The 12,870-nt window shown below is 42.6% G+C and overlaps 2 protein-coding genes across 6 annotated transcripts in view; one reads left to right on the top strand and one right to left on the bottom strand.

Moving 5' to 3' along the window:
• zbtb11 (zinc finger and BTB domain containing 11) overlaps positions 1-12,870 on the top strand; it is a 253,182-nt gene that overhangs the window by 37,074 nt on the left and 203,238 nt on the right. The window lies entirely within an intron of this gene.
• tp63 (tumor protein p63) overlaps positions 1-12,870 on the bottom strand; it is a 47,498-nt gene that overhangs the window by 29,116 nt on the left and 5,512 nt on the right. The window contains exons 1-2 of one of the 5 annotated variants that reach the window (XM_052073046.1): positions 4,246-4,384; positions 202-318 (exon numbers count right to left, since the gene is read on the bottom strand). In XM_052073046.1, the coding sequence (XP_051929006.1) occupies positions 202-318; positions 4,246-4,298 (170 nt within the window). In that variant the 5' untranslated portion in view covers positions 4,299-4,384. Of the gene's footprint in view, positions 1-201; positions 319-4,245; positions 4,385-12,870 lie in introns of those variants that run through there. The other 4 variants (XM_052073045.1, XM_052073040.1, XM_052073042.1 and 1 more) reach the window with 4 other exon arrangements.

The raw sequence follows: 12,870 nt of genomic DNA, 5'->3' as shown, positions 1-12,870 counted from the left end.
GATATACACATTTGACACCGATTACTGTACTACTTTCCTATTTAGACAGGACATTGGCACCATCTTGTGGCATTTCAGGAAAAAATAGATGACTCGAAGAGGGTTTTTTTTTAGAAAATAGATTTTAAAAATGTAAATTTGTAAATGGTGAACCGCAAATATACGAAGAACTGCTGGATTCTGTTTTTGGGGCGCACTTACTGGTCCAGCATGTCAAAGAGCTGGTTGAAGACGTCCTGGTTGAAAATCTCAGCGGTGGGCGTGACTTGACCGTGGGACGAGGCGGCAAAGAAGGGGCTGTCCCTTCGCTCTCGGAGTCTGCGGAGACACCAAACGACTTCAGTCAGACGCGTCGGATTTCAAAATAAAAGAGCAATAAGCCGCAGCGTCAGCGCACTTCCAAGATGCCACCCAGCCGGCCGGCCGGCCATTGTGAATATTTGCCGCGCACATAATGAGCTGAAAGGTGACACCTGCTTCACAGCTCACGCCGCCATTGTTGACGCTCAAGTGGCGCACGCTCACATCCCTCCCCGGAGACACACGGAATTTCCCCCCTCCGACCCCCCCACCACAGACAAGCACCAAACACACCAGACACCAAATACCACCACTACCGCCGACTTGTGCTATGAGTACAGTTGGACGGTCAATGAGGAGCGCCAACTATTTAAAGGGCCACTGGAAGTCCCCTTCACGGTGTCAACAAACACACACTCCAACTATAATATGGAGTCTTGTGTCATAAAATTTTCATGATTACAATTTGACACATATCTCGATGGGGCGCGATACGATTCAAGGACGATTTTAAGTGGAACGATTGGCTTGGATTCGATACATCTTCTGAATGAAAACCAAATTTGAATGCTATACAAATGAAAATGAAGTTACATAAGTCATAAAATTATCAAATAAAAGCTACATATTATATGAATAAAATAATAGAATAGACAGTATTGTGGAAAAAATTCAAACTGATTCATCTCAGGAATAATATAACCAACTCAAATGTACAAAAATTTAAATTAAGAATATAAAAAATGAAATACAATGGAAACAAATAAACAATCAAAATTAAAAACGAATAAAACCAAATAAATAAATGAGAACCAAGACAATATCCTGTATAATCATAAAACACTATATATGAATACTAAATCAAATGCAATAATAATGGTAATAATAATCATACAAATTAAACAAAATGAAGACAAAGTAAATAAAAATAATACAAATAAACTAAAATAAAATACAAAAAATAATAATAATGATTAAAAAATATATATTATAAAAAATTATAATAAATAGAGTCCAATCCATCCATCCATGTGGCAGGAAGATCGAGGCCATCCAAGCTAATTTAAAAATCAACGAGTTTGACCTGGTTGGCAGTCAAGGACAGTGCCGACATTGCGAGCTACAAACCAGTCACACTCACAGAGTGAGAAGCGAGTCGAATAAACTGCCAGACTTTTAGTGTAGAAAAAAATGAATTCAGTGAAATTGAAAGACCTCCTGTGCTAATCGAGAGAGAACTGCCCATTCAGTACAGATTCCATGCAGAAAAATACAGGCAACAAAAAAAAGTGTAACGATGAAAGTGTAACGATGATGGAGAGTTGTAAGGGGGAGTGAGATAGGATTTGAGGGGGTGAGGGGATGGTTTGGTGTGGTTCAACCTGCTGACCTTTGCCAGGTCAAAATACACCACATATAAATTGCCTCAAGGGACATTTGGATTTGGATGAACCAGTTGAAATGATTCATTTACCAGGGGGCAAATTTGGTAAATTGGATAAAAAGTGTCAGACAACTCATGCATCTGTCTTGGGTTTAAAGTTTCTTGCAAAGGAAGGTGCATCTTTGAAATGGCCAACATGACCCTAAAATGGTGGCTTCAAACAAGATTGGCAGACTCTGTGTGTCTTTTTTGGCATGGCGCCTTCAGACTTTTTTGTGGGTCTCCGGATGAGTAAGTAAAACTGGTGTCTGGGGGTGAATTTTCCAAATTACGTTGTCATTATCCTGTAATATGGCAGGTCTGTCAAACTTTTTCACTGGCTTTGGGGACTGATTTTTCCAAATGAAATTATCACTTCAACCAAAGTGGCAGACTTTTTATGTCTTTTTGAAACTTTTTTGTGGGTCAACTCACGACATGCCATCCAAATTGTTATTGGAGTAAAACTGGCAATGTGAGCTGACATTAAAAACATAAAATAAAATAAAATAAAAAATCCAAAAGCCAATTTTGGGTGATCACTCAAGACAATTAGCATTATTTTTAAGTGTTTGAAAAAAAAGATAGAGAGAGTCAATTGACGGATGTCTTTTGTTTGTCTTGATGCGGGTGTCCGGTTTCCTCAGTCGGCCTGGGGCGAAGGCTGTCCGGCCTCCACTTAAAGACCTCCAGACAGTGGTCCGGTTCAGAGGTCAACTCTAAAAACAGGGCCGGCCCATTGTCTGCTGACGGCGGCCGATGAAAATGCAATCAAAACAAACAGGCTTCTCCCAGCTTCTCCAGTGTCCTTATTAATCACTTGTTCAAAGATGCTCTGTCAGCCAACCCCCGCCCCCCACAAACCACCCTCAAAAAGGTCGACATGACGGCCAAACAAAAGAAAGCCGCAAAGTTTCTCCCGCACTTATCCCCTGACTCCCGCAGCACAAGTGACACACTCTCAAGTCAAATCCTCTTCAGATTTGCAATGCAGGAACAATGCAAAGACCAACTCAGAGGACCAACAAGACACTTCCATAAATGACACACGGTGAGGTGAACCGACTGGTCGCCATGTGGTCTTTAAGCAAGAATCGTCATTGCGCGGAGGTTATGTCGCTTATCGCCAACGATGCGTTTCGACATCAGCAACAAGGCCGCCTCTTTCAAATCGACAGGTGGTCTGTTGGCGCAGTAAACTTGTACAGTAGCGATGCTTTAAGCGCATGGAATTTTAGGAAAAAATAAATAAAATGAAACCTCCATCGTCACTCGTGGACAATCCTCAAATACTGTATTACAAAAGCAAAAGCATGTGCTACGGACATTTATCAAAATCGGCTAATGCTAGCTGAAAAACACTCCGAATGCCCAAAAGAGAAACCATACGTTGTAGTGTCGACTGTGTGATGACAAAAATAAAGATAATCGGTGGTTGATCGTAACCTTTTATTGCAAAGAAATATATAAATAACGATTATTGTCAGCAACAAATAGTATTTTGCTCAAGCCTTCATTCAGTCACATTAATTTAAACGGACATCAAAATGTTTAACTTTTTAAAAAACATTTTTTAAAAAATGTGTACTTTCATTATTTAATTAATTCAATTTAATTAACTAATGAATTAATTCAATTTAAACTGATATTTGGTATTGTGATAAACATCGGTGTAAAACCATCTAAATGCATCACGTTGTGATGTGTTATTTTAAAAATTGTCAATATAATTTTTGCTGAATTTTGGGCCAATTTTCTAACAACGAATATTTGACAATGCTCAGACAATATGCGGGTAAAAAAAAAATCATCAATGAGGCAACAGTGACGGGTAAAAAAAATCATCAATGAGGCAACAGTGACATACAAACCCTTTAAAATCAACACACTTTTTGTTTATTGTTGTTCTTATTTTAGAATTTTTCTTGGTGAATTAGCAATACAATTTAAACAGCTAACGTTTGACTGTGTGTTAAAACACTGGTCACAAAATGCTCCACATGGCACCAAAATTGTCAAATATCTTTTTTTAATTTGTACGTTCTTTTTTTTCCATTTAAATTAAACATTGAAATATAAACCCTTTCATAAAGTCACATTATTATTATTAAATCTGTACTACATTGTTAAGAGCTAACACAAGCTAGCTCCTGCGAAGACGCGGTTAAAAAGTTGACATAAACCTCCCTAAAAGTCTTTTTTTTAATCACTTTTTCTCCCCCAATTGTTTCATTTGAACTTCATTTTTAACAAGTTACATTCAAAATTGGCCCGCGAGGCCATGACAGCCGCTTGATGGCACTTAACACATGCGTTTCCGCTTGTCCACCCGTCGCGCTGCACACTTAAAAATACATCCCGCCGTGGCGGCAGCTGAGGAAGCAGGCGGACGCAACTGTTGCCGGGGTGGCTTTTCGCAGGGGGATTCCCGGCTACTGTCATTGACTTTTACATTCAAAACTCTCTCTCACATGGTAGATGCTACGTTAGCCCCACTAGCAACACTCGCATGCCGTACTTACCGGTGAAAGGTAAAATCAGGGTAGCACTGCACAGTCGCGTAGGGCGAATTCATGTTGTCATGCCAGGTGGACAAATGTACAAAAAAAAAAAGGTTCTAGCACCACATCTAAACTAACCAGAGGGTGAAATCTACTTTGAGAAAAATATCACTATGATTAGAAATCATCAGCATTAAAGTGCCTGAGGGTACAGCGCAGAGTGGGGAGTGTGTTTTGAATTTAGGTATTTTGGCTTCATAAGAAGGAGGGGCTTGATCGGCCAGAGCGACCAATTGTTGGCTACACTGCTGTGTGCCACATATTACTCGCAAACACACAGTTGCTAGGATATACATGTCATGCCAAGTTGACCCTGTTGCCCTAACACACAAACCACACACACACACACAAGCACAGTGCCCATGCCATTGAGAGGTGTTTGTTGTGTTGTTAGCCTTAAGCGCATAACGTTTATTGAAATATGAGATAATACAAACGTTGTGTGTTTGTTATTGTGTTTTAAGTGTGTACTGATCATATCTAATCTTATGTCGTACGCCGGATTGACATGCGAGAAGCAGGAATGTGCCGAAAATACAAAAGAAGAAGAAGCTAGGCTAGCTGTTAGCTTGGTCACGGCATTCTCGCAACAAGCTCTGAAGGTGATGTTGTCAGACAAGAATTTCCTGGACTTTGTAAAGACACACACACAAAGGTTAATTTCACACAAAAAGCACCACTGCCCCCCCCCCCCCTCAGTCCTTGAATCACCATTGTGAAGGAAAGACATGAGGAGTAGGAGCTATAAGCGTTTTTTTCCCCCCAACGCATTATCAAGCAGCCTCTCCCGACGTCTGGGCATGCGAGCGTAAATCTAGAGGTGCTGGGGAGATGGGCAGCAGGTGAATCAGTGTGCTAAAATAAAAAGGCAGGGAGGGTCACGGTATGGGGGGGAGCAAATAAATAGATGCTGTGTATCCAGGGAACCACAGCTTCCAAGATGCTTCCCTTCTCCTCTGCCTTGTACGACTACTTTCAAGCTCTTTTATAGTACATCTGGGATCATCAACGTTGAATAACATCCCCCAAAGAAGTTGCGCTCATTTCTGCCAAAATGTCAGCCAAAGCGACATTGCGATCTACTCCTTGTTGCTGCGTAGATCTAGCATTGGGGGCTCATTTGTCCAAATGTAATTATCACCTTGAAAGACTCCTTTCATTGTTATTCATACATTAACTCATTTAATGTCAACCGGTTTTCTCAAATTGGGAGATGCATTTTTGAACATTTTGACTCATTTTTGAAGGCCGAGAGAAAATTGAGTTCTGTAGCTGCTTTCATCAATGTAAAGCCCTCCTCAAAACTCACTTGTATTCTTTGGCGTTTGACTCAGCATGACTTAGATTTGCTATTGGTTTTACTGCTTGGTGCTTTCTACCGCCTTATTACTTATTACTTATTACTGATTCGTCTTACTGTTTATTGTATATGTTAAATCGCTCCATGTACAGCACTTTGTATGCAGCGATGGCTGTTTGAAAGTGCTCTATAAATACTGTTGACTTGACTTGAATGTTCTACCTTTTACCATTCTTTAGTAAACAGCAGTTGTACTTTGGTAAGTTTCTTGAAAATACTTATTTCCAAGAAAAAAATGTTGACAAAAAAATAGCTTTTTGGGAAAGGATAGAGGTTTCACACAGGACTTTGACTTGGATTTTTTTTTTTACATTTGTGATACCTCAAATATCCCAACAATGCTTTCCTACTGAAGAACAATATAAACAAACAAAAAAAGGTTTATTGCAAGGAAAACAATGCACCGACGCATTTTCCAGAACATTGAACATCCGTGTTCTCACCGCCACACTGCTTTCGCACGCCACCTCGCCACATTGATTCGCCATACTTAATACACACACTAAGATCTGATCAAAGCCACCCTTCCCATCTAGTGGTGATTTCTCATACTGAAATAATTTCCAAACCCTTGTGCAAAGTCCTTCGTATTTTTTTTTTTTTAAATGAAAACAACAACAACACCCAAAACATCCTTTTATGTTTTGGCACCAAATGAGTTAAAAATCCTGAAAGAAGACCGGTATTGTTGTTGACATGACAAAATCCTTTTAAAATCCCGGTAACATCTCAGTATTAGCTTATTTACGCAACCAAATCCCGTTAAGGTGCCTTTTAACGTGCAAGCGTGAGGACAAAGCGACCTCTGTGATGGACCATTAAATGAGAGATATTTTTACGAGGGCCGACACTCGACACCCTTACATCATTAATTACACTAAGGCTCGGGCAGCGGGAGCCCGTCACCGAGCCTCGATTACTTCATTTGACATGCATGTGCGTGCGTTTATGACTTGGCGGCTACGTCATGCTGTCATCGAGCATCGCGGGTGGGTATCAAGCACCCTTCCCCGCACGCCGCACTCTGACAAAAATCGACTCGAAATGGGCCATAAATACCTCAATTTGTGTTCGCCGCCCCCCCCCCCCCGCCGCCGCCATGATATAACCCATTCATACGTGTTTAGATAGCAGTTGGCTCGGCAGCTGACGGGAGCTAAGCGACGGCTGTCAGTCATTGCGGAACATTGTTCTCACGCGGTGTGTGTGTGTCGGGGGTAGGGGGTGGGGGGCCGGTAATATGTACATACTTGACTGTGTGAGTGTGTGTATATTCCACCGGGTGACTAATGCAGGGGAAATCCACATGAGTCAAAAGCATCAGTGTCCGATGCAGCGCTGATAATTTATGGCCTATACGCTAAAACTGCCTGGCAACCCGGCATTGTTCCCCCCCCCGAACACCACCCATGCGATATTCTCGTTGGGAATACACTAAAAGCAAGGCTAAGCGCAACAATGGCGACTATTTGGCCCGCTAATGAGGTCCCGGCTTAAATACGTGAGGTGTGCATAGCAACGTTTTCATGTGTTCATTTTGTGCGCATTTCTGTCCGTCGTCTCCTTAAAGGTTGTAAATGTAAAAAAAAAAAAAAAAAAAATTAAATTAAAATTAATGCGACAAAGAAATCGGTTGAAAATCTTAATGAAGGGACCAAAAAAAAAAAGAATTAAAATCTCGGCATTGTTGCTCAGAGGACAAAGTCACCATAAAATGATATTAAAATTCATCAAGTCATTGATGCAGCAAAATTTAGTTTTAATTTTGTAAACAAAATTCTGGTAAAATCTCAGCATTGTTATACACCGAAAAAATCCTGTTGAAATCTCAGCATGATATTATTTAAGATAAGATGACACGATTCACCGCACTCACAAAAATGATCGGATTGACTCCAATGGCGATGCAAAGCGATAAAGTGCTTCGGTAAAAATGCAACACGATGCCGTTCACGATGATCAGAATATAATGTGATTCAATTATGACATGTATCGCCCCCCCCACACACACACAGACACACATGCCAATTTCCCACGATCTCACGCACTTTTATTGTGTCACACTGCAACTCTTGCATGTGATATGTCGCCCCCGCGTTTGGGAAAAATGAACGTTGCCTGTGGCGGGAAAAGACGATGAGTCAGAGTCCGATAATCCAAAGGAGGAGTCGTTTTTTTTTTGTTTTTGTTTGTGTATGAGAATGTTCCTGACGAAGAATTTTCATGGATTTGAGAGAGTACACGGCATTAAAAATACGACACATTTACTACAATGTACTGGCACATTCATTTCGAGCGAAATGCTACCGATGCTAACAGCCTTAATTAAAGACCACAAAGTCATCAGTTTTCTGTACTCGTCTCGAGCCTCCCCCGTCAGGCAGACGTGCTCAGCGGGCATCAAGTCGTGCAAATGAAACAAAAACATCAAACTGTAAACTTCAAACTCGCTCCTCCTCTGCAAACAAGTCCGACTGGATTTGTTGTTTGTTTTGTTTTGTTTTTTGCGAATCGTTTCTCTTTCCGAGGATACCGAGCTTTTTTAGAGGGTAAACACAACCCACGATTTCCTCCAGCCGCTGCCAAATGTGAGGAACATGAGTCAAACCGTTAAAATCCGTCACGGAACCTGTTTTAACCCTGCTTTTTTTTCTTTTTTTTTTTTCCTCCATTGCAGTTAGTTTGCACGGCCTTAATGACACGGAATATGGCCGTCAGTTACCCCGGTCAAAATAAAAATGCATCGCGGCGGATGACTGCTTGGCACCAGGGTGCTGATGCATGACGGGCGACGCCCCTTCATCGCCGGCGATGGGCTGTTGCCACATTGGCTGCACTCACCTCACTCAAGTATTGGCCAATTTTTGAAAACTTTTGATGTTGGATTGAGATCTTATCATTCGGGGGCGGGGGGTCTACCCAAAATGAAACCAAAGAGCTGTCAACGGATTTTGACACCATAGCGCAGACAGTACGAAACCCAATGTAAGCTAACAATACCGTGCTCCAAACATTTTATCTTTATTTTTTTTTTGTTCAATAGACTTTCATAATTATTATGAGGGCACTGTTTAAAAATGGGCGGCCCGGTAGTCCAGTGGTTAGCACGTCGGCTTCACAGTGCAGAGGTACCGGGTTCGATTCCAGCTCCGGCCTCCCTGTGTCGAGTTTGCATGTTCTCCCCGGGCCTGCGTGGGTTTTCTCCGGGTGCTCCGGTTTCCTCCCACATTCCAAAAACATGCGTGGCAGGCTGATTGAACACTCTAAATTGTCCCTAGGTGTGAGTGTGAGTGCGAATGGTTGTTCGTTTCTGTGTGCCCTGCGATTGGCTGGCAACCGATTCAGGGTTTCCCCCGCCTACTGCCCGAAGACAGCTGGGATAGGCTCCAGCACCCCCCGCGACCCTAGTGAGGATCAAGCGGCTCGGAAGATGTTAAAAAATGTAAAAATATTTATTTTAAAAATTTGTATGATGTCATGAAGTGCTTGAATCACAGCCGGTAGGTTAGCAGAAAAAAAAAACAGTCATAGACGGCCATATTGTAAGCAAAAGTATTGGAACCCATAACTGACGGTCCTATTTTCTGTGTCCTTTACACAACACGAAAACGCGATACTATCAAGTCTCAGATCGGTTTCAAAAGAAGGTTTTTGCTCAGATTTCGGGCATAACCAGAATTTTTTTTGGAGTGTCCAGGGTGACCCAACATCTCACCCAAGACGTCCCAATTCGCATGCTTTTAACCTTCTCTGTAACTTAGAAGTTTATGATTGTTTATCATCGCATCCACAGTCATGGTTTCCTGAAATAAAATGCACAAATATCCAGAACCTTGCCCAGCACACTCATAAAAAGAGCATTCGGGATTTAACCAACATGAAAACCAGAGAGCTTCCGATTGTGAAATGTCCGTGAGTGTGTGTATCCCAGTTTGCGCTGGACTTGCCACAAATCCCAAATCTGACGTCGCAAGGCGTGGGGAAAGGTCCCAGAATTCGGACAAAGGTGACAATACTTTACACGGCGCGAGCAGCTGGCCGTCGCGACCCACTTCTGTGTGGTAACCTGATCGTTCCACGTTCGAAACTCTCCGAAAGATAGCGCATGATGCAAAACTCGCGGAGCGGTGTTTGGCACAACGACGGCCGGCAGTATCCCAGCAACAGCCCCCACACCCCCGGGCAATGGGTGCCATTGGCGCGCACCCGGACCTATTAAAAAGCATTTCTCACCGAGGGCACGACGACGCGATGCCGACACGTTAGCCGTCGCGCATGAGCTTACACTGGGCCGCGTGTAATCCAAGCGAGGGGAAGTTCAAGTGTTCTTTGTCACCGGATACATACTTTAAAAATAAAACATGCTGTCCGTGTTGCAGGACGCTTGGGACGAAAGAGAAGCATTCGGCGAGGTCGGCGGTGAGAAGATGGATGCGTGGGTCTTAAAAAAAAAAAAGGCATGTTGGAAAGATGGAAATTCAAGGCATCACTCAAGATGGAGCGGATGGTGACATCAAGAATTAAACATTTTAAAAAATTGAAAATGTAGATGTTAATGGCAAAGTGTAACTGATTCACTCCATTCCAAGTACAGTGTTACCTCTACTTACGAAATTAATTGGGTTCTGGAATCAATTTCTGAACTCGAAGATTTTGGTAAAGAAAGATGCGTTTTCCATGTAAATGCCCTAATCCGTTCCAAGCCCCCTCAAAATTCAGCTTTCTAAAGAATCAAAATAGGTAACAAATACAAATTACAATGAGATGATTGCACAAAAATGAGAGTTGTGCATCATGTAAAAAAAAAACAAAGAATAAAGTAAAAGATAAAAATGTTGCCCCGTTGAGGCGTTTCGTAACTTGAAAATTTCGTATGAAGAGACGTTCGTAAGTGGAGGTACCGCTGCATGATAAAATTTATTTCAATTACGACACGACTCAACTCCGGTGATGCTACGATTCGCTCCTAACACAACACAACGCGATACACTCCCACTTCCAATCCTCACTGCAGTAAGGATAAAATTCACTCGGTGATATGGTGAATCACGATATGATTCCATTCAACGATAATACCGCACAATTCACTTCAATTACAGCGCGATTGCTCCAATTACGATTTGATACACTTCAGTTCTGGTTTGGGACAGTAGCTTGATGGGATATGATTAAAAAAAATGACGTGACATGGAAAAAAAGGAAAAACAAAAGCATAACAAAGATACACGTGCTCTAAACAAGGATTACCATCTAAAAGAGCACAAAATATGGAAAATGTTCAACGACAACTGTCAAACGTATCATTAAAGTCAAATATCAGACCTCTCTTCTGCACTGCGCTGCGATTGGCCAGTCTGCATTTAATCGCAATCACCGTTTTGTAATGACCTTGACTTTTGTTTACATTTCCCCGAGTGTTTAGTTGCGCTTTGGCCAGGCCTATTCATGCCCGGCCGGTGATGTCAGGCCGCTAATTGGCAGGCTTTACATAATTGACATTGCTATGAGCGCATGCGAAAGCCGATCCCGCGGCGGAATGTTAGCCGTGTCAGGTAGAGAGCCAGCTTCCTGCGGCGTAACGTCACACGTCAATCTGTCGGCGACAAGCTTCGGGGATCGGACCGTCGCATCTGTTCATTTGTCCGGGGACCGCGCTGCCGGGTCGCCGCCGACGCTTCCGCTTGTCTCGTCTTACTAAAAGCCGTACTACCGTGTCGCGGATGGATGCCGAGGGCTGGCTGGCTGCTGCTCCCTGAGTGGACCAATACATTGCCTGGTGTGAGGAGAATTATCATTTAAACAGGCTTCTTTATTATACTTTCACATTTTGAGATCATCGGACCAAAACGACGCGAAACAATAGATGAGCAGTACCTTGCGATGGCGAAGGCGAAGGCTTCATTCAACGTGGGAAAAATGATTTAGCGGTTATGGTGAGATTCACTTAAAATGCAGAACAATTCATTCCAGATTCCAGACAAATCACTCCAATTATAAAACGATTCCTTCTGATTCGAATACCATTTCCTCCAAATATATTCCAAGTCATTCGTTACGATTCCCTCCAAATAAAATACGACTCACTCCCATTTACGATTCTCCTCAGTTCCAAAGGGACATGACACCAGTTTCAAAACAATTCATCCCCATTACGACCCAATTTTTTCTCTAAATTCAAAACGATTCATTCCAGTTATAAAACGATTCACCTCAATTACAATGTAGTAAGGTGAGTGGACCAACAAATGTTTATCCAGCATGCAAACAACTATCCAATTTCTTATTTGTCTCCAGGTTGCGTCCAACCAATGAGGAGGTGACATATATGTACCCAAACTGAACAAGCACAACCGATTCACATCTGGGAGGGTAATTAAGGTTTAAAGATGCCCTGGGGTACAAATGCAGTGTTGTTATTTTTGCTTCTGTAACACGAGACGTGGTTATTAAACAAGCGGGAGTGGGAGAGGCAAATCTTCAGACCAACTAAGAAGCTTGTAGGACTGGTTCGTGGAGCCCCCCCCCCACCCCCCCCCCACCCCTGGGGGCGCCCTGCGGATCCTGCTCTCCATAGCACGGACTCACCAATCATGTCAACAATGTATCCTCCTGCTAGCCACTCGCATACATTGAGTCATTCCAAATGATCTTGGGATGGACTCGATGACAAACCCCTGAACTTCACTCACGATGGGAGGCCACCAATGAAAAGGATCCGGTGGCACATCATGAACACTAAGCGTAGCTCATTATTCCTACCTGGTTGCTGTTTTGGGTGCGTGTGTGGGTTGGGTGGGTGTTTGTTAAAGGTGAAAATGTGATTAATGTGTCATCATTTGGTTTTTCCATAGAATCTGCACACACACAAAATTGCTCCTTCTGCCCCGCCCCATCCTGACGCTTCCCGATCACCCAAGAAAGTGTTGCAACATGGGCCAAAAAGAAGAAGAAAAAAAACAGCCGTGCGAATCGTCTTCTAACTCTTTCCCTTTGTGAACTTAACTCTTCCCTCTGAACCGGTCCCTTAAGTCCAAACCTTAACTCTTACCACCTTAAACTTAGTTTTAACCCTGAATCTAAACAAGTCTCAGGCCTACCTCTAACTGTTGCAATGTACTTTTATCCCTTAACCTTACCGCTTAACTGTACCTTGGAACCACAGATCTCATACTGCGGTCCTCGAGGGCCACTATTCTGCAGGTCTTAGATCTTGCCCTTCTCTAGCA

Source organism: Hippocampus zosterae, chromosome 8, assembly GCF_025434085.1.
Source record: "Hippocampus zosterae strain Florida chromosome 8, ASM2543408v3, whole genome shotgun sequence".
NCBI classification, from domain to species: domain Eukaryota; kingdom Metazoa; phylum Chordata; class Actinopteri; order Syngnathiformes; family Syngnathidae; genus Hippocampus; species Hippocampus zosterae.
This window is presented reverse-complemented; position numbering and strand designations above follow the sequence as displayed.